The sequence below is a fragment of the Hemicordylus capensis genome, chromosome 2 (genome assembly GCF_027244095.1).
Source record: "Hemicordylus capensis ecotype Gifberg chromosome 2, rHemCap1.1.pri, whole genome shotgun sequence".
NCBI lineage: Eukaryota > Metazoa > Chordata > Lepidosauria > Squamata > Cordylidae > Hemicordylus > Hemicordylus capensis.
The window spans coordinates 232,017,466-232,037,943 of record NC_069658.1 but is presented as its reverse complement, the minus strand read 5'-3'; the positions used below and the strand labels follow the sequence as shown (position 1 = coordinate 232,037,943).

Sequence of the window (20,478 nt, the reverse complement as noted above, 5' to 3'; positions counted from 1 at the left end):
TCGGCTTCTTGTCTGTTCAACGGGGAACCGGACATCTATGTTGTGTGCCTTTTCCCAACCTTTTGAGCATGAAGGACGTCAAAGAGTCCCGCCTAGTCGGTATTACCCTCCTGCCCCTCAAGGGACGATCATCTAACGGGAACCGAGAGGCAGGACATTTCTGTGGGTGGGTGTTATTTTTTTCTCCCCGATGTCCTTTGTGCGCGGGGAGCCTGCCTGGAAATGGAGTTCGGTTTGCTTTGCATGCTTGCAGGGAGAGAGGAAGAAGAGGAGCGGGACGTGAAGCAAGGAATTAAGGGCGCGCGGAGGAAAGGAGTGAGTGGAGAAAGGTGGGGGCAGGCCGGGGCAGTGCTGCTGCTGCTGCTGCTTGGAAACAGTTCCCGATCAAAAGCAGGCGAAAGCCTCTCCGCTCGCCTCCTCCGTAGGGAAGGCCCGGGACATCGGTGCGCTCCAGTCCCATTGCAATGCAATTGCATGCCCAGGAGGAAGCCTCTTTCCGCAGGGCAGGCGGCACGAAAAAGCACTGAAAACCCGGAGGGTTTTCTCACCACACCAGAATGAACTCCTGCTCACTGATCCCTTCCCGAGATAAGTCAGTGTTTGAGGGAAGGTATGAAGGAACAGAAGCGATTCAGCCTTTTTCTTTTTTTTTTAACACTTGTGTTTTATGTAGGCTAAGAATCTAGGGAGTCGTTAAGAGTCGACACCGACTTGACAGCACTTAATCAATCAGTCATAAAGAAGTTATAAAACTATTGCGGCGGGGGGGGGATGTTTTCATGGAAGGGACCTTGGAGGTCTTCTAGTCTAACCCACTGCTTACTACAGGAAAGGAAACTGCAACCGCACCCCTGTGTCGGGTGGCTGTGACCAGCCTCTGTCTGGACACCTTCCATGAAGAACTGCACGAGGCAGGTGGTTCCAATGTCGCAGCAATGCGAAAAGCAACTCACCCACCACATATAATAGTCTATAGAGCCTGATCTGTTGTGAACATAGAAACCACAATTTTATTTTCATTATGTACACTGCAAACATGTGAAGTCACAGTAATAAATTTCAAATGAAATTCCATAAAATAATTATACTGCCATTCCTATAACATGTGAGTTAAAAAAGTGCACTGCAAATGTGCGTATTGGAGCTTGCCAAAAGTCTGTGCTCTTATTGTTGGAATTCCTCTGAAGAGTGTGTCGTCAAAGTTATTCCTTTATGCCAGCCAAAAACGTCTTTACTAAGAATCAACAACAGAGAGCCTAAAACAGTGGATAGGATGCTCATCCCTATCACTTTTGGAACTCATTCCAAAAACATAGGGGGGATCATTAAGAGACATTGGCACCTTCTGAAGGACATCCCTAGATGCAAGGCACCCCCTTTGTTTACCCATAGAAGGAGCAAGAATATAGGTAGTACACAGTAGAATGCCCAGGCAACTCTCCTTTGAATTAGGACAGACACATGGTTTTACAGGACAAACTGCTTGTGGGAGGTGTTCGGTATGTCCGCAATGTGTGAGATTGAAATCTTTCCTGATTCCACCATCTACCAAGGAATACACACTGAGAGATGGATTCACATGTCAAACTAAAGGAGTTGTCTACATAATCAAATGTCCATGTAATTTGTATTATGTAGGCAAAACAATCAGGGCAGTGAAACAGAATAGTTGAGCATAAGAGCTGCATAAGGAGGGGCAATTTACAGGCTCCTTTGGTGAGACACTTTAAGGAACATGGACATAGTGCTGAAGTCCTAAGATTTTGGAGTATTGAGAAAAATAGAGGACATAGTGGTAATACTAACTAATGGCTTCTGAAAAGGGAACTGTTCTGGATCCATACTTTTTGAACCTGGACCCCCAGGGGATTGAATTCAGATGTAAATTGGGGAGTGATGTTATGAGGTGTTGGCATGAAATGATCTTTTCTTTCTGCTTGATGTGCTTTGATGTAGGTGGATTGTGGTGGACCTAGCTATAATACATAGATTGCCATGAATTGTTCTTATGTTATAAAAAAAAACCCCAAATGTTTGCAGAATTGGGTCCTTTCAAGAGTCATATGGTGGCACCAATCTACAACAGCTGGGGTTAATTTCTTCATTGTACTATATATTCTACATCAGAGTTAAGCATTTATGCTTGCCTCTTTCTGAAGAAGATCATTCTGAAGAAGATGAAGGATACAGACCTACAATTTAAAAGGACTTTTTTACTTGCAGAATGCCATGTAAGTAAGCATGTTTTATGTTTATAAGTATGTATAATTCAAAGATGCTTAGTAAGAATGAATATACTGTATAGTAGCTTCATGATATAATATTTTTATAATGCTGTAGCAGAGGAAGAAGCTAAACAAGGGTTGCTCCAAAAGACACTGAGGAAGATCAGGAGGATCAAAACACATTTGGCTTGCATAAAGGAACAAATTTGACTACACATTCCTCAGAAGAATTCCAACAATATGAGCACAGACTTTTGGCAAGCTCCAATATGAACAATTGCAGTGCACTTTTTTTAAACTTACATGTTATAGGAATGGCAGTATAATTATTTTATGGAATTTCATTTGATTAGTGTTTTTATTATTGTGACTTCACATGTTATTAATGAAAATAAAATTGTGGTTTCTATGTTCATAACAGATCAGGATCTATAGTCTATTATATGTGGTGGGTGGGTTGCTTTTCTCATTTCTGTACAGGTATGTTCTTTTATCCACTACAAATTCCTTGTTGTTTTGTCCAATGTCACACAGCTCCAATGGTAAAAAAAATGCTTCCTCATTTCTAAGCCTAAATCTGCTTCCCTGGAATTTCACCCGTCAACCCATTGGTTCTAGTCCTGCCCTCTGGAGCAACAGATGGAGTGGGTTTTATATATAAGTTAGACTGCTCCCATAGGAACATGGGAAGCTGCCATATACTGAGTTATCACTTATGAAACTTCTGCTTCAGTTCTTGTGCAAGATCAACTCTCAGAAGTGATACTCTGGAATTCGACCCCAAATTTCCCCAGCAATTCTGGTTGCAAGAGGCACCCTTCAACTGAAATGACCCCTGACTTGCCTGCTGATGAAGCTTTAGCCTCCCAGATTGATTTTTCCTTGAGAAAAGTATCACAGTGAGAGGTGGGTTTGAGGCAGAACTCGGAGCAGGCAAGGTAGTTCTTTTGATGGGCCAGGAAAGGCTGTGGAGAAGCACACCCCGCAGTCCAGGAACTGAGAACTCATAGACACTGGGTTCCTGCCGAGTAGAATTCGTAGAAGCAACAAGTGGAGAGTGGGGTTAAGTCCCACAAGCCTAGGAGTCAGGAGACCCCTGCCCCCAAGACATCCATTCCTTTCACTGTGGCCAAAGGATGTGGGCCTCACTGCAACCTATTCTAGTACCCTCATATATGCTATCCTTTTTAATCCTAGGCCGCCTAATGGTGCAGCAGGGAAATGGCTTGATTATCAAGCCAGAGTTTGCCACTTCGAATCCCCACTGGTATGTTTCCCAGACTATGGGAAACACCTATATTGGGCAGCAGCGATATAGGAAGATGCTGAAAGGCATCATCTCATACTGTGTGGGAAGAGGCAATGGTAAACCTCTCCTGTATTCTACCAAAAGACAACCACAAGGCTCTGTGGTTGCCAGGAGTTGAAACTGACTCGACGGCACACTTTACTATTTTATCCTAGCACCCTCTCTAAAGACTTCTGCGGAGCCTTCTAGATGAGTCATTTCTACTAAAGAATACAATGTGTTCTTTGTCATATCTTTAGTAAACCAAGGCTTGAAATGCTTGTCGGTCAGCATTTGATAGGATATTTGACTCGGTTTTTGTTTTTCAGATCCTTTCTAATCGAGTGCAATGTGCAACTGAGGCTGAACTGCAGATAGAATTCCAGTTTCCCCAGTCTCAAGATAGGTGCAGAATAATTTGCCTTGATCAGGGATGCATCAGGCAGAAATTCATCAGGGGCATCTCTAGGAAGTGATTGGGGAGACTCCACCTGTTAAATGTCTGCCTAGATGCATCCCTCTGTAACCCAATGTCCAACTGAAAGACCAAGACAAAAGATGGGTGCCTGGAGCCTCATTTCTAAAGCCATCATCATATACCAGACTGTACAAAAACTTTAGAGCTTTATTATTATTATTATTATTAATTTATTCGATGTCTATACTGCCCTTCCAAATATGGCTGAGGGCGGTTTACACAGAGAAATAATACATAAATAAGATGGATCCCTGTCCACAAAGGGCTCACAATCTAAAAAGAAACACAAGATAGACACCAGCAACAGTCACTGGAGGTACTGTGCTAGGGGTGGATAGGGCCAGTTACCCTCCCCCTGCTCAATAAAGAGAATCACCACATTAAAATGTGTCTGTTTGCCAAGTTAGCAGGGGTAACCCGTTAGGGTAAGTTAGCAGAAGTACCCAAGTCTATGGTGTGGAAGTTAAGATGGGCACCTTAACTTGTAATTTCTATTCTTTTTCAGAGCACAAGTGACAATATAAAGCATCTTAACCCTCATCTTAAACCAAAGGTTTTTGGATTACTGAATTTCCAGGCATTTTAAAAAGGGAAATCTGATCAGACACTATGGGGAAGAGCTTTACCCAAACCACAAGGTAAAACTTCCTGATGTTGAACACCAGAAACATGCCCAGATACCCAGCTCTCTCTCCCTCTTTCTTTTTTTAAAGCTAAGGTCTAACCCTTGTAGAAGCTGAGTTAAGGAGCAAAACATGCAGTCCTTATTCTGTTCAACTGCTGGATTCGGAGAAAGGCAGGTGAAGCACAGGAATCTGGCTGAGAGAGGTCCACAGTAAGTGAGGAAAGGAAAAATTGTGCCTTCCAGTCAGGTGTCAACTCCTATAGGTACGGATTCCAATATGTGTTTACTCAGAAGTAAGCTTCAGTGGAATCAATGGACTTACTTTCTAGTAATTTATTCCAAGCTTTGCTGAGGGCCTCTACTTCCCCACCTGTGGTGGGGGTGAGAGAAAGGGGGCAGAGGGAGAAAAGAAATGCCCATGAAAGGAAAGGGAGGGGGAGGAATGGTTATTTAACTATACAAGTGCCAGAGTGCTCATAGAATGTCCTCATCAGGCACCTATGTTCAGAACCAGGAAGTCACTCACTAGAAATTGCCAGGACTTGCCCCTCCCAACTTTGGCTTCAGAATTCTCAGTGGACAGATGCAGTTATGCTCTTAGCTTAGTTTCCCTTAGTTATTTTCCCTATCGTTATGGGATTTCGAACAGAAAGTACTCAAAAATCACAGATTAGTGTTTTCCAAACCAGCAAAAGGGTAATGGAGCTCCATATGGAGCTGGAGGTAATGGAGCTCCATATGGAGCTGGAGGTTGGGGGAATGCTAAAAAGACAACTACTTTTCAAAGCTTGCCTGCGCACTCCAGGAATGTGCGGCCAGACTGGATACATGTTGCTTGACCCTCAGCAATATGTTTTTGGTCTACACCAGGGTTTCCCAACCTGCGGTGCTCCAGATGTCGCTGAACTAAAACTCCCATAATCCTCAGGCTGTGGACTCTTCAATATGCTGAGAAAGTGGGTCCTTTTGCTCCAGACCTCCAGAAGTGGGGTGATCCAGAGAAGATCATGCCAGGAAGATGCCTCCTTTGAAGTTTGATTGTAACGGAGACCCTTTGAAAGAGCAAGATCAGAAAAGTCTGCATCATCAACCAAAGGGTGTCCATGCGTACAGTGATTTCCCCACCCCTCAACAATCTGCACCTACCAATTGGAAACTGGCCAGTTTCCAGTTTGGTCATTGAGTATGTCTGTAAATAAGGTCAGTAAGTCTGTTTGTGGTATGAATGAAGCATATGATTTTATCTTGTCATAATTTTTGTCTTTATTGCTATTGCTATTATGATTTTGTTATCATAATCATCATTTGTCACAGCTGCCAATCCTGTGCAACCTTTATCTTAATAAAAATTATATTTAAAATTGTCAGAATTACCATATTTAATATAAGGCAACTCTGAATTTAAATGCCTTAAAAGACAGAGGTTAAAAACATCTTATACTGTACCTTTATTTACCCAAAAGAGGACTCAAATTCAAGACCCCCTGTATATTTAACAAGAATGAACTGGTGGCGGGATTGAGGTAAATATAGTGAACTAGCTTAACCCACACAGAGCATCTGCACGCTAGTACTTGATTGCCCCCCTCACCTCAGAGATCTCTCCACCCTCCCCCGAGCTGCACTCCTCCATCCCATTGCTTCCATTCCCTCACCCCTCTTGGTTGTGGCTACAGCGTTGCTGGCACCTATTGGCCAAGCTGCAGCCCCCTATCCTCAGAAACCTCCTCACCCGAGCCCCGCTCCTGCTCCTCCCCACAGGAGGAGCAGCAGTTGACCAGGCCCTTCCTTGCTGCCGCCATGGCCGCTCATTCCCCCATGACCTCGGTAGCCCCAAACAGCAGCAGTGGTTGACCTGGGCCTTTCACTGCTGCCGCCACCGCTACCATGACCGCTTATTCCCTCAGGCCCATCCCTCACTCTGCCTTCTTTCTCTCTTCTCTCCTCCACTCACTCTTTTCCTGTGTCTTTCTTCTTCTCCTTTTCCTCTCTCTCTCCCTTGTTCATCTTGTTTCCTCATCTATTTTCACACAATGGCAGCCTCCTTCTCCTGAAGGGGCTCTTTCCTCCCTCTCGACCCCTCTCTTCACAGACCCCTGCCCACTATCCTTATATGGAGAAAGAAAGATTCCTCTCCTCTACAATCAAGAACATCTTCCAACCAGTAACAGTTGCATTCCAACTGACCTTAACCAACACAGGCTTCCCCCCCACATCTGCATATGGAATCCCCACTGCCCAATTAGGTGCTTCTGCTTGCAAACTCTCTCAAGAGCTGCCATGCACAGGATTAGCCATGGGTATGCCTTAAGAGAATTATATAGATACTAGTATTTTTAAGCCCGTTATAATAACGGGCGCTAGGTTTCCCCCCCCCCCTTTATTCCTTCTTCCTTTTCTCTTGCCCTTTTTTTTTTGTTTGTTTCTTTTTTATTTATTTCTCTCTTCCTTCCTTTCCTTTCCTCTGCAGTTACCTCTTTGAAACTATGGTCTACTTTACATTGGCTGTGTAGGAAGTTGTATATCAAGTCAGAGACCCTTGATCCGTCCATCAACCTCACTATTGCCTACTACACTGACTGGCAGCATCTCCCCAAAGTTCCAGGCAGGAGTCTTTCCCAGCCCTCCCTGGAGATGCTGCCAGGGCTTGAACCTGGGGTCTTCTGCATGCAATAACTTACTATGGAGTAAGCCTTGTTGAAATCGGTAGGGCTTACTTCCGAGTAAATGTGCACACTGCAGACTCAGGCTGGAAGTATTCTACACACACCACAACCCATCTCCTTTGCAAGCTGCGGTGCGGGCGGTGACGTGACATAGACACACACTAAGCAAGCCAGCCTTGCCTGGTATATGCTTGCTGTAGTGTAGTAGAGAGAGGCTTGGGTTCGCGGGGAGAAAAAGTGCTGGTGTTTCTCTCCGGTGGGGGAAACAGCGCAGAGAGCCTGACTGAGCTTCGCCCTTGCTGGAGTGAGAGAAGTGCAAAGAGGAAAGAGTTACCTCCTTCAGTTACCTCCTTGTTCTCTCACCTGCTGGCAAACAAATTGAGGAGGCTGGGAGCAGAAAAGCCTTTTTAGAGGAACCCCCCACCCGGAAAAGGAGGCATAGGAAGAAGCTGGGCAGAGGCGCCGCTGCAGCCGGCGGCAGCGGACGGGGTGAGGAGGCGGTGGCAAGAGGACCGCCTCCCCCGCCTTCCTCCCCGCTGAATTGCCTCCCTGCGGCCGGGTAGGGTGTGCCGTCGCTGCCTCTGTGCTTCTGGTCAGATGGTGAGTGCTGGCCCCGCCGCCATCAGTGCCGCCCGCAACTGCCGTCTTCCCCTTGGCCCTGCCTCCCAGAGTGCCGCCCAGAATGCCGTCCCGATTGCTGCCCGCCCCCGCCGTCTTTCCCTTCCCGGTGTCCTTTCCTCCGGGCGGACAGACGCGGCAGCAATAGAACTGGCCAGCATGGCCGCCTGGTGTCGGTGGTCCTGTCTCCCTTGGGCTGTTCTGGGCCTGCGCTTCGCGCAGGCCCAGAACAGCCCAGGGAAGCAGGGACGCAGATCCCCAACGTTCCAAGGCCACGGCCACTCACTTAGCCTTTTATTATATAGGATAGATAGATGGTCTTCCTCCATCTAAAGATCTCACAGCAGGAATACCCCACATAACAGGAGAAAGCAACACACTCTGTGTGCTGCCTCAGGCATGGGGAGTGGGCTTGGACCAACCTGCACATAATATTCTGCTGGAACAAACAATAGTGACTGGATCTGTAGTTCTTAAATTGTTTGTTCATCTCTTATGTGCAATGTGCAGGAGTCCAGAGACCTTGCCTTCTCTCCTCTTGCCAGAAAACAGGACACAAACTCAGGAAAAAAGTAGTGGGTTTTTAAAAATCATTTATTACATCACATTAAGATGGCAGGCTGCAGACCCCAAAAGAATTGCAACATCAACCAGATAGCATGCTAAGCATGAGGTGACCAAAATAGTGGATCTCATTTATAGCCCCACCTTGTAGGAATCAAAGACCATTTTCAGTAACATGTTTTATTCTACCTTATGCCTGGCTTATCTGAAACAGGTAGTTCTTTGTGCCTGCTCAGTTTTTGTAACTGGCCCATCTCTTCTCTGGTTCTGGTAAACTCAACCTCTTCTCCTAACTCCCTCCTCTCATTTAGTCCATAACTTTGATCAAGTTGTTTGCCCTGTATCCACTAAAGCTGAGGTTTATCTTCTGTAACAATGACAATCTGGTAGATTTCAGTTTTCTCTTATTCTCTGTGGTCAGCTAGCTTGAACCCACTCAGTTATGTGAAAAATGCCACAGTCATTCTTCACCAGGGCAACCAGAGGTCAAATGCTTAGCTACACATTTTATGGTGATTCTTATCCACCCATAGATAAAGCTGTGCACGGATCTGCACAGAATAGATTTTTTGAGAGTAAATCCTATCAGACTAATTTATCTCTTGTATGATTGAATTACTAGCTTAGTGGATTGTGGGAATGTAATTTATCTTACATCTGGGGATGTAATTTATCTTGATTTCAGCAAAGCATTTGACAAAGTTCCTCAAGACATTTTGGTTAGCAAACTGGTTTCATAACAAGGTCAATTATTCTATGTTGAATTCTGAATTCTCTTTAACTCCTTTAGAGTTAAAGAGAATTTTAACTCCAACCTCCTTTTGGGAAGAACCTCTTCAGTGATGTTCTTGTTCTCTCTTCCAGGCATCTATTAAATCCACTGAAAAGCAAGCTGATCTGTCCATGAAGAAAACTCTTGTGTGTATGGTCTGAACAATGCAATCAAGTATCATTATCAAGATGCTTACAGATGTATCACTTCATCTGAGAACATCAAGAAATCCACCTGGCGATTATTAATTTTTAAAAAGAAAAACATCTTGCCTTTTATTGAAATTCCAGAGTGATTTACGATAAAAGTAACCATGACTCAACATTATTCTGACCAAATGGACAGGATGTGGCTAAGGTGACTTTCCATCAGATGCAAACACAGAAGGTTAGATGTGGACATATGTTAAGACTACAGACAAGGGTTTCTTAACCTTGGGTCACCAGATGATGTTGGACTCCAACTCCCATCATCCACAGCCATGGCCTTTGTGGCTGGAGATGAGAAGAGTTGTAGTCCAACAGCATATGGGAACCCAAGGTCAAGAAACCATGCTACAGACCAAAAGACTGGATATCAAAGACCAAAGTTCCATCCAGATGCACTTTTTCGGTTTACATTTCTATACATGGTATTCCAAAATCAGTTATTTTATTTGATTTATATACCACCCCACCAAAAATGGCTCAGGGCAGAAATTAGGATTCCCACCCCCTGAGAAATGGCGTGGGGGAACTTTGATTATTTGGGCAAACCATTGTGGTTTCTGTATTCTGGGTGACCATCTGGCTTCATATGAGGGGAAACCTGGGCCATGTTAAAATTCATGTGGGACCTTCCCATTAGCAGTGGCTTAAGAGTAATACAGTATTACAACCAAGAAGATACTGAGGGCAGTTTCATCACAAGAGATATCTCCACTGCATGCAAATCTAGACGGGATGTAAGGGGCTTGCTCTGACTGTAGCGTTTTCACACTGTCAGCATTAAGAGGTTTTCCGTCCCGTGTGAACCCGTTGATGTTTATTGAGGTTTGTCTTCTGGATGAAACTCTTTCCACATTTCTGGCATTTAAAAGGTTTCTCGCCTGTGTGGATTTTGTGATGACTAGAAAGGGCTGAAGTATGACTGAAGCTCTTTCCACACTCCAAGCATTTGTACGGTTTTTCCCCTGTGTGCACTCTTTGATGTTTCATAAGGCTTGAGCTCTCAGTGAAGCTCTTTCCACAATCCAGGCATTTACATGGTTTCTCCCCCGTGTGGATTCTGTGATGGGTACTAAGGTGTCCACTACGACGGAAGCTCTTTCCACACTCCAGGCATTTGTATGGTTTCTCCCCTGTGTGCACTCTTAGATGTTGAGTAAGGCGTGAGCTCTCACAGAAGCTCTTTCCACACTCCGAGCATTTATATGGTTTCTCCCCAGTGTGGATTCTTTGATGGGTGCTAAGGCCTGAGCTTTGACTGAAGCTCTTTCCACACTCTGGGCATTTATACGGTTTCTCCCCTGTATGCATTCTTTGATGGACAGTAAGATGTTCACGGCGACTAAAGCTCTTCCCACATTCCAGGCATTTTAAGGGCTTCACCCCTGTGTGGATTCTTCGATGAGAAGTAAGGGCTGACTTCCAACGGAAGCTCTTTCCACACTCCAGGCATATAAATGGCTTCTCCCCTGTGTGGATTCTTTGATGGTTAGTAAGGTAAGAGCTGTCAGTAAAGCTCTTTCCACACTCCAGGCATTTAAAAGGTTTTGCCCCTGTATGGATTCTTTGATGGGAATTGAGGCCTGAGCTGCAAATGAAGCTCTTTTCACACTCGTGGCATTTAAATGGCTTCTCCCCTGTGTGGATTCTTTGATGGGAAATAAGGTGAGCATTCTGGCTGAAGCTCTTTCCACACACTGAGCACTGATATGGTTTCTCTCCTGTGTGGATTCTTTGGTGGGCAGTTAGCACTGTGCTGTAATTGAAGCACATTCCACACTCTAGGCATTTAAATGGTTTTTCACCAGTGTGGAGTCTTTGATGGGTAGTAAGGGAAGATTTCTGACTAAAGCTTTTTCCACACTCCAGGCATTGAAATGGTTTCTCTCCTGTGTGGATTCTGATATGGGCAATGAGGTATGCATTATGTAGGAAGCTCTTTTCACATTCCTGGCATTTAAATGGTTTCTCCCCTGTGTGGATTCTTTGATGGGAAATAAGGTGAGCATTCTGGCTGAAGCTCTTTCCACACATTGAGCACTGATATGGTTTCTCCCCTGTGTGGATTCTTTGATGGGTAGTTAGCACTGTGCTGTAATTGAAGCACATTCCACATTCTAGGCATTTAAATGGTTTCCCCCCAGTGTGGAGTCTTTGATGGGTAGTAAGGGAAGATTTCTGACTGAAGTTTTTTCCACACACCAGGCACTGAAATGGCTTCTCTCCTGTGTGGATTCTGATATGGGCAATGAGGTGTGCATTATGCAGGAAGCTCTTTCCACACACTTGGCATTTAAATCTGTTTTCTCTTTTGTGGGTTTTTTTATGGGTAATCAGGGTGGTATGCTGCTTGAAGCTTTTCCCACACTCTGAGCATGTAAATCGTTTCTCTCCTGTGTGGATTCTTTGATGGGTTGTAAATTCTGAGCTTTGACTAAAGCTCTTTCCGCACTCCAAGCATTTGTACACTGTGTGGATTCTCTGACGTGTCTGGAGCCTTAAACTATTACAAGAGATCTTTGCCCTCGCAGGGCACATGTTGCTTCCCTTTCTTTTCTTTTCTTCTTGTATTGCTGGAATGAGGAGAGAATCCCCACTCTGACAGGCATCATTTTCATCTCTTAAAGTCTCTATTTGGTTTCTGTTCTGCATCTTGGACCCATCTCCATTCCCAGCATTCTCCCCTGCCTGGGTACTTTGATGGGAAATAAGCTGTGAGCTCTGCCTGATGTTCTTCCCATGTTCTGAGCACATACTCAGCTGCTCCACCAAGCATGTTTTGGTGCAGTGTTTATCAAGGCTTGATTTGCAACTGACAGCTTTCCCACACACAGGATGTTTCCTCTTTCCTTCTCCTTGGTCATCTTCTCGTTGGATTAGAATTTCTTGGAAATCCGCTTGCTTTTCCTCCTCTCTCCTTGGTCCTTCTTGATTATTCCCAAAGGACTCTTTCTTCATTTCATGGTTGGTCTTTTCCAGTGACACCCCTTGTTTCTTCACAGAGTTGTCCATGTCGTTCCCATCACCTGCTGGCATAAGAGAAGAATCCAGATGACTTAGTGTAAATGGGAAATGTAATACAATGAGGGGTTCCCTACCCCATTCAAACTCATTTTTGACTTCATCATGGAAAGGAGAGCAAGTACTTGCAAAGCCTGATGGATAACATCAGGTCTGCCCCTCTTCTTTGAAACACACTCCCCCACCCTCCAGATTCATTCAGCCCCCTCCCTAGCTGTTTTTAAGGCCCTTCTTAAGACCCATCTGTTTCGCCAGGTATTTGCCCTTTAATTTTAATTTTTATTTATTTTTTAAATTAATTATTCATATTGCTGTTCACCACCTAGAGTCTTTGGAGGAGGTGGCATATAAGAAAACTTTAATGAATAAATTAAAAAATAACAGTCCTTTCCTGGGCAGCTGATGAGGGGGAACGGCTTCCTCTTGATTCTCTTGTTTTCTCAGCAACTTTTGATAATGTAGACCAGGACTGCATAACTTCGTCCTTCCAGGTGTTCTTGGACTTCAGCTCCCATCATCCACAGCCATAGTGGACAATTGTCAGGTATGATGGGAATTGTAGTCCAGCATCTGCAGGAAGGCTGTGCAGCCCTGATGTAGACCATAATATCTTATTATGAGGGACAGGGCACCTGGGGAGTCGAATGGGGATAGACCTTGAGACATTACACTCTGCGGGGGGAAATATATCACTTGTAGAGGAGCATAGAGAATTTTCCTATGTGGAGTGGCCAGTTGGGAGGAAGCGGGATCTGGATGGGGTGGCAGGTGGCCCTGGAGGAGGAATGTCGGCAAGAGAACCTAAGAACAGCCCTGCTGGGTCAGGCCCAAGGCCCATCTAGTCCAGCATCCTGTTTCACCTAGTGGCCCACCAGATGCCTCTGGGGAGCCCACAGGCAAGAGGTATGTGCATCCCCTCTCTCTCCTGTTTTTGAAAGAGAGGGTTTGGAAGCCTAGAGGGAAGGTAGGAGACCCGCAGAATGATCCTGTAGCGGCAGAGCTTGGTCTGGAGGAGATGTCATCTGGGCAGCAGATCATGGGCAGCAGATCATGGGCAGATCATGGGCAGCCTGCAAGGTGCCTCCTGCTACCAGAGGAAAGGTGCCAGCTGGGCCCAGCACTACAACAGCATTTGTACTAGGATTACCAACAGTCCCTTATTAGCAGGAAAAAGGAAAGGATGTCGAGTTGGTTTCGACTCCTGGCGACCACAGAGCCATGTGGTTTTCTCGGTAGAATACAGGAGTGGTTTGCCATTGCCTTCCTCCCACACAGTATGAGATGATGCCTTTGCTGTTGTCACTGAAGTGAGCATCTGCCCCCAGCACCTTCCTATATTGCTGCTGCCCAATATAGGTGACTACAAATATATATTTACGAAGCACAGTCTGGGAAGCACCCCCGTGGGGATTCGAACTAACAGCCTCTTGCTCCCTAGGCAAGCTGCTTCCCCGCTGTGCCACCACAGCTGATTATTAGCAGGGACATCCCTTATTTCAGCCCCAAATTGTCTGTCACTTATGGGATACCATTTGTCCCTTATTTACAGCTAATGGGAAAAACCTTGACTCAGACCCAACCAGTTATTTTCACTAATGATGAAATAATTAATGAGCCCCAACTCCCTTCCCTTCTCCCTCCATACCAGAGTACTCTGTGGTTCTGGTGGGCTGCAGGCTTATAATTGCCAGCAGATACACACTGGGGACATTAACATTAACAGCCATCAGTGATTGGCTAACTTAGCATTATTATTATTTTACATTTATATCCCGCTCTTCCTCCAAAGAGCCCAGAGCAGTGTCCTACATACTTGAGTTTCTCTTTCACAATAACCCTGTGAAAGTAGGTTAGGCTGAGAGAGAAGTGACTGGCCCAGAGTCACCCAGCTAGCTTCATGGCTGAAGGGGGATTTGAACTTGGGTCTCCCCGGTCCTAGTCCAGCACTCTGTCCACTACACCACACTGGCTCCAGGTATAAGGATCATTAAAATCATGCAAGCGATGGCTACTAGATTGTGCTCACGTGTGAAGCCTGTTTTTACTGGCTAACAATGCTTCTCTTTCTAGAAAACAAAATTACATCACACCCAGTTTGGCTAAACATGGTTATTACCGATAAGCAGAGGAGAAGCAATCTAAGTTGTAAGTAATACCATAGTTTAAGTTGAAAGTGGTAACACACACACACACACTGCTCAGGCTCCCAATCACTCCCACATATACCCTCAGCCTTGTGTCCCTTATTTGAAGAGTGGAATGTTGGTGACCCTAATTAATATATTAAGCCAACTAATGGCACAGCAGGGAAATGACTTGAATGGCAAGCCAGAGGTTGCTAGTTCGAATCCCCGCTGGTATGTTTCCCAGACTATGGGAAACACCTATATCAGGCAGCAGCAATATAGGAAGATACTGAAAGGCATCATCTCATACTGTGCAGGAGATGGCAATGATAAACCCCCTCCTGTATTCTACCAAAGAAAAACCACAGGGCTCTGTGGTTGCCAGGAGTCGTCACTGACTTGATGGCACACTATACCTTTAGTTTATATACTACTTCTGTAAAGCGCCTTGAGATGCAGTATAACAACTGAACAATAAATGAAGAAGGTGGCGCTCTCTTAAATACCCTGGGCCAAGCCCAAGGGTGACTGGTCAATTTCACTGGGCAGGGTGTGTGTAGTTGAAAAATAAGGCTTTGCAGTGGATGGAAAAGGAGTGTTTGGGAATCATCTATATTGGGCAGCAGCCATAAAGGAAGATGCTGAAAGGCATCATCTCATACTGCGTGGGAGGAGGCAATGGTAAATCCCTCCTGTATTCTACCAAGGACAACCACAGAGCGACCAGGAGTCGACACCGACTCCACTGCACACTTTAGTGGCAAAAGGACCACTTTCACACAAAAAGAACACAAAGCAGTTGTCTTTGATAACCTGATTTTGGCATCAGGCAACTCCCATCGGTCATGGTGACTGCTGGGGATGATGGGAGTTTGCAGTCCAAAAAACATAAACTTATCCAAGACTGTAGAAAATCCGTTCCCAAAAGTGTGCAATTCTTTGGAATAAAAACGGCGTGGGTAAGGCTTATTTTTAAAACGTTCAGACTGACCGCGTCTGCTCAGTTTCCACAGCCACAACTCCCCGCCCGCCCCATCGAAGGCAGCCCCCTCCCAGCCCCTCCCCCTCCCTTCAGACAAAGGTGCAACACGGTTTCCTGGGGGATGGGGGGCTCTGCAAGCTGCTCCCACCCCAACCCCCGAAAGACTCCTGAGGCGCCCCTAGCTGGGTTTGCCGCCTTCTCTGTTTCCACCCCACCAGCCCCAAACACCACCAGCTTCTCCTCCCCGCCATTTGCACCTTGGCTTTATTTCTTGTGTCCTCCTCCCCCGAGGTCAATTTGCTGAGGTTTTCGCCGGGATCCAAGAGATGGGGTGGGGGGGAGAGAGAGAGAGAGACAGCCCTGACTTCCGGTTCCCGTTTGAGCGCCGTCTAATGCGGGGCAGGAAGGAAACCACAGACTCTGAATAACTCTGCCTCTTGGCTGTTCAATTGAGAGCCGAACGCCTACGTTGCCTGTGGAGCTTTTCCCAACCTCTTGAACATGAAGGACATCGAGGAGCCCCGCCCACTCTGCATTACCCTCCTGCCCCCCAGGGATGGCGACGACGATGTCCTAACGGGAACCGAGAGTTAGGACAAGTGTGCGTGTTTCTCCCCCATGTCCTTTGTGCCTGCCCGGGGAGCCTGCCTGCAAATGGAGTTCGGTTTGCTTTGCATGCTTGCAGGGAGAGGAGAAGGAGGAGTGGGACGAGAAGCAAGGGATTAAATAAAGGCGCACAGAGGAAAGGAGTGAGTGGAGAAAGATGGGGGCAGGCCGGGGCAGTGCTGCTGCTGCTTGGAAACAGTTCCCGATCAAAAGCAGGCGAAAGCCTCTCCGCTCGCCTCCTCCGTAGGGAAGGCCCGGGACATTGCAATGCATGCCCAGGAGGAAGCCTCTCTTTCCGCAGGGCAGGCGGCACGATCCTCCTTTCCTGAAAGGAGCCTGGGGCGAAAAAGCACTGAAAGCCCGCAGCGTTTTCTCACCACACCAGAATGAAGTCCTGCTCACTAATCCCTTCCAGAGATAAAGTGTGAAGGAACAGAAGTGATTCAGCCTTTTAAAAAAAATACTTTTATTTATTTCATTTCATTTAAAATAACATATTTATATACGTTTTAAAAACCATGATGGATTCCATAATTCTAATTAAAAGGCTGGATGAATAAGTGTATCTTAAAAAACCCGTCAGAGATGGGGAGGCTCTTATGTTTTGCAGGAAGCGCAAAACACCCAGCTCCAAATACCCTGATGATCTCTCCCAGCAGTTTCATGTAGATGTTAAAAAGCATTGGAGAAAGTACAGAGCCTTGAGGGACGCCATACTTAAGCTCAGATCTCGAAGAGCAACAGTCTCTAATCGACACCATCTGGAATCTGTCCGAGAGGTAGGAGCGGAACCACTGTAACCATGCCAACTTCTTCAGGAGTTGGCATATCCTCCCTAAATGCCTGCCTGGAAGCATTAATAGGCTGGATGCAGGAGAATAAACTGAAGCTGAATCCAGATAAGACGGAGGTACTTATTGTGCGGGGTCAGAACTCCAGAGACGATTTTGATCTACCTGTTCTAGATGGGGACAGAGATTCGCTGCCCTCTCCAGTCTGGACATTTGTAATGCGCTCTACGTGGGGCTGCCTTTGTATGTAGTCCAGAAACTCCAGTTGGTTCAGAATGCGACAGCCAGGTTGGTCTCTGGGTCATCTCAGAGAGACCATGTTACTCCTTTACTGATGGAGTTACACTGGCTGCCAATAGGTTTCCGGATGAAATACCAAGTGCTAGTTAAATAAATCAAACAAAGCACTAACCGGCTTAGGCCCTGGGTATCTAAGAGAGCGTCTTCTTCATTACAAGCCACACCGTCCATTGAGGTCATCTGAGAAGATCCGTCTCCAGTTACCGCCGACTCGTTTGTTGACTACACAGAGACGGGCCTTCTCAGTCGCTGCCCCAAGATTGTGGAATGCGGTCCCCGCTGAGATATGATCCTCCTCATCTCTGACAATTTCCAAAAAACACCTGAAAACCCATCTCTTCACCCAAGCTTACTCAGCATCCTAAATTTGGGGGGTTTTAAAATCTGGTTTATTTTAAAATTTAAAACCTGATTTCAGGGGTTTTAATTACTGTAATGGTTTGTTTTAAAATGTTTTAAAATTGTTAGTTATATTGTTTTGAATTTGTTTTAGCTCTTTACTGTTTTAGTGGTTTGTTTTAACTGTAAACCACCCTGAGCCATTTTGGAAGGGCGGTATATAAATCAATTTTTTTAAAAAAAATTAATAAATGAGGAAGCATTTCCTGACTGCTGGAGCTGTGTGACTTGCCTGCTCCGAGTTCTTCCTCAAACCCACCTCTCATATGTGGCTTTTTCTCAAGGCCAATCAATCTGGGAGGCTGAAGCTTCATCAGCAGGCAGGTCAGGGGCCATTTCAGTTGAAGGGGGCCTCTTGCAACCAGAACCGCTGGGGAAACTTGGGGTCAAATTCAAGAGTATCACTTGTGAGAGTTGATCTTGCACAAGAACTGAAGCAGCAGTTTCATAAGTGATAACTCAGTATATGGTAGCTACCCATGTTCCTATGGGAGCAGTCTAACTTATATATAAAACCAAGTCTGTTGCTCCAGAGGGCAGGGCTAGAACCAATGGGTGGAAGGGTGAAATTCTAGGGAAGCAGATTTAGGCTGAGACATGAAGCAAATCCTGACCATTGGAGCTGTGTGACATTGGAATGGCCTGCCTTGTGCAGTGGTGGGTGGTTCTTCTTCATGGAAGGTGTTCAAACAGACACTGGACAGCCACCTGACACAGGGATGCTGTTGCAGTTTCCTTTCCTGTAGGAAGCAGTGGGTTGGACAAGGTCCCTTCCAGCGCTCAATTCTATGAAAACATCCCCCTGCCCCCAGGCAATAATAATTTAATCATTTCTTAACCTTCATAAAACACCAGTATTGGGATCATCTGGGGAGGTCTGCTTGCAGTTGCCACCAGCGTGTCAGGGAGGGGCCTTCTTGCCACCCTGAGGCTTTGGAATGCACTTCCTGAATCTCCAATTGGCAATTGACAGAGGAAGTGTGACTCTGTTCTTTTGGATCTCTCGGCGGCTTTCAATACTATTGACCATAGTACCCTTCTGGAACGTCTGAGAGTGTTGGGGGTGGGAGGCACTGTATTACAGGGGTTCCGCTCCTACCTCTCGGACAGATTCCAGATGGTGTCCCTTGGAGACTGTTGCTCTTCAAGATCTGAGCTAAGTATGGCTACACCGCCACAAGCAGCCTCCTATAAAGCCCAAGACTGAGCAGATGACCTGAGGAACAGCTGAGTCTCTCAGGGGCTGGTCCTAGTCCTGCACTCACTCCCCACAGATGTTACCTACAGGCAGCAGTCCCACAGGGGAAGCAGGAGTAGGCAGGCAGCAGCAGAAGCAGCCCCCAGGACCCACCTGGTCTCACACCCCAGGCAGTATTGGGTGGGAAGCAGATGGACTTCTCCTGCTCCTCTGCTGGGCTTCTCTAACGCTAAGACTAAATCTGCTTCCCTGGAATTTCAACCAGGATGAGGAGCTGGTCTTGTAGCAAGCATTATTTGTCCCCTTAGCTAAGCAGGGTCCGCCTTGGTTGCATTTGAATGGGAGACCACATGTGAGCACTGTAAGATATTCCCTTCAGGGGTTGGAGCCACTCTTCTCTGGGAAGAGCAGGAGGTTCCAAATTCCCACCCTGGAAGCATCTCCAAGATAGGGCTGAGAGAGATTCCTGCCTGCAACCTTGGAGAAGCCGCTGCCAGTCTGTGTAGACAATACTGAGTGAGATGGACCAATGGTCTGACTCAATAGAAGGCAGTTTCCTATGTTCCCTAACCCATTGGTTCTAGTCCACTTGCCCTCTGGAGCAACAGTGTTGGTTTTGCTTTTAGGTTAACAGAGAAGCAGCTTGCCTAGACTAGTTCAAGAGTTCAAGTCCCCGTCGGTCTGCTTCCCAGACTGTGCCTAGCCAATATATATTTGTAGTCACCTATACTGGCCAGTAGCGATATAGTGAGGTGCTGAAAGGCATCATCTCGTACTCTCTCTGTCCACCCTCTCCACTCCATGCATGATTTTATAGATCTCTATCACATCTCCCCGCAGTCGTCTTTTTTCCCCAAACTAAAAAGCCCCAGGTGTTGTAGTCTTGCCTCATAAGGAAGGTGCTCCAGTCCCCTGATCATCTTGGTGGCCCTCTTCTGCACCTTTTCTAGTTGTCCTCCATGCATTTATCTAAGGCCCTTTTAAAGACATCCAAGCTGGTGGCCAACTGTGAATGAAGAGGGGAGAATGCAGGCCGTTGGCTTGGAGTCTGGAGGTGGTGGGTTTAGTTGGTGTGAGAAGCCAGGACCTGCTTAGGGGATAGCTGCAACAGACCTTGCAGTAGCTCTGAAACAAGCAAGTTGCCCAGTTCCCAGCGTGGAGAGGGTCTTGTAAACATCTCTGTGAGCTGTGCCGTATTCCATTTGAGGGCTTAAATGTAGAAGAGATGAAACTGCTCTTCACAAAATATGAGTTCACTAGGGAAGAAGATAAAGGTCCTGAGTTTTCAGGTCAGCCTGGTCCTGCATACCTCGAAGTCTTGTGATGAAATGATGACGATGATGATGATGATGATGCATGGAGCAGAACTTGCTTTATGTCAATTAGCTTGGAACACAGTGAAGCTGTCAGTCAAGAGCAGCAGATAGAGGGTGACAATTGGGAGTGGAGAGAGGAGGGATGTTGGGGTCTGGTGAGAAGCAGTCTCAAAATGGAGATGCTTTTAGACTCAAAGGATTAAAAACAATCTGTGATAAAGACTGGGGGAAAGGCAGTCTGTGATAAGGACTGGGTAAAGGCCAGTTCTAGGAAGGAACTGACTTAAAGTTTTAAGT

At 46.1% G+C, this 20,478-nt stretch overlaps 1 protein-coding gene and 1 long non-coding RNA gene across 7 annotated transcripts; one reads left to right on the top strand and one right to left on the bottom strand.

Annotated features, from left to right (window-relative positions):
- The first annotated feature begins 17 nt into the window (after positions 1–17).
- On the top strand, positions 18–9,558 carry LOC128344293 (uncharacterized). 5 transcript variants are annotated; one of them, XR_008315770.1, is made up of 4 exons: positions 18–166; positions 4,497–4,629; positions 5,487–5,816; positions 9,329–9,558. It is a non-coding gene; the product is annotated as an uncharacterized LOC128344293 (long non-coding RNA). The 5 variants fall into 5 exon arrangements; XR_008315771.1 differs by lacking the exon at positions 18–166 and adding an exon at positions 173–315; XR_008315769.1 differs by lacking the exon at positions 18–166 and adding an exon at positions 173–329.
- Positions 8,477–16,009, bottom strand: LOC128344272 (zinc finger protein 271-like). Of its 2 annotated transcripts, none has more exons than XM_053294064.1 (2): positions 15,829–16,009; positions 8,477–12,471 (listed from the first exon to the last, which is right to left on the bottom strand). In XM_053294064.1, the coding sequence occupies exon 2, from the start codon at positions 12,452–12,454 to the stop codon at positions 10,223–10,225; it is 2,232 nt and encodes a 743-aa protein (XP_053150039.1). In that variant the 5' UTR covers positions 12,455–12,471; positions 15,829–16,009; the 3' UTR covers positions 8,477–10,222. The 2 variants fall into 2 exon arrangements, with proteins under 2 accessions (XP_053150039.1, XP_053150040.1); XM_053294065.1 differs by having other exon boundaries at positions 8,477–12,468.
- Between the last annotated feature and the right edge of the window lie 4,469 nt (positions 16,010–20,478).

Coding starts and splice junctions, on each gene's coding strand:
- LOC128344272 (XM_053294064.1), bottom strand. CDS start 12,454: ATGGACAACTCTGTGAAGAAACAAGGGGTGTCACTGGAAAAGACCAAC.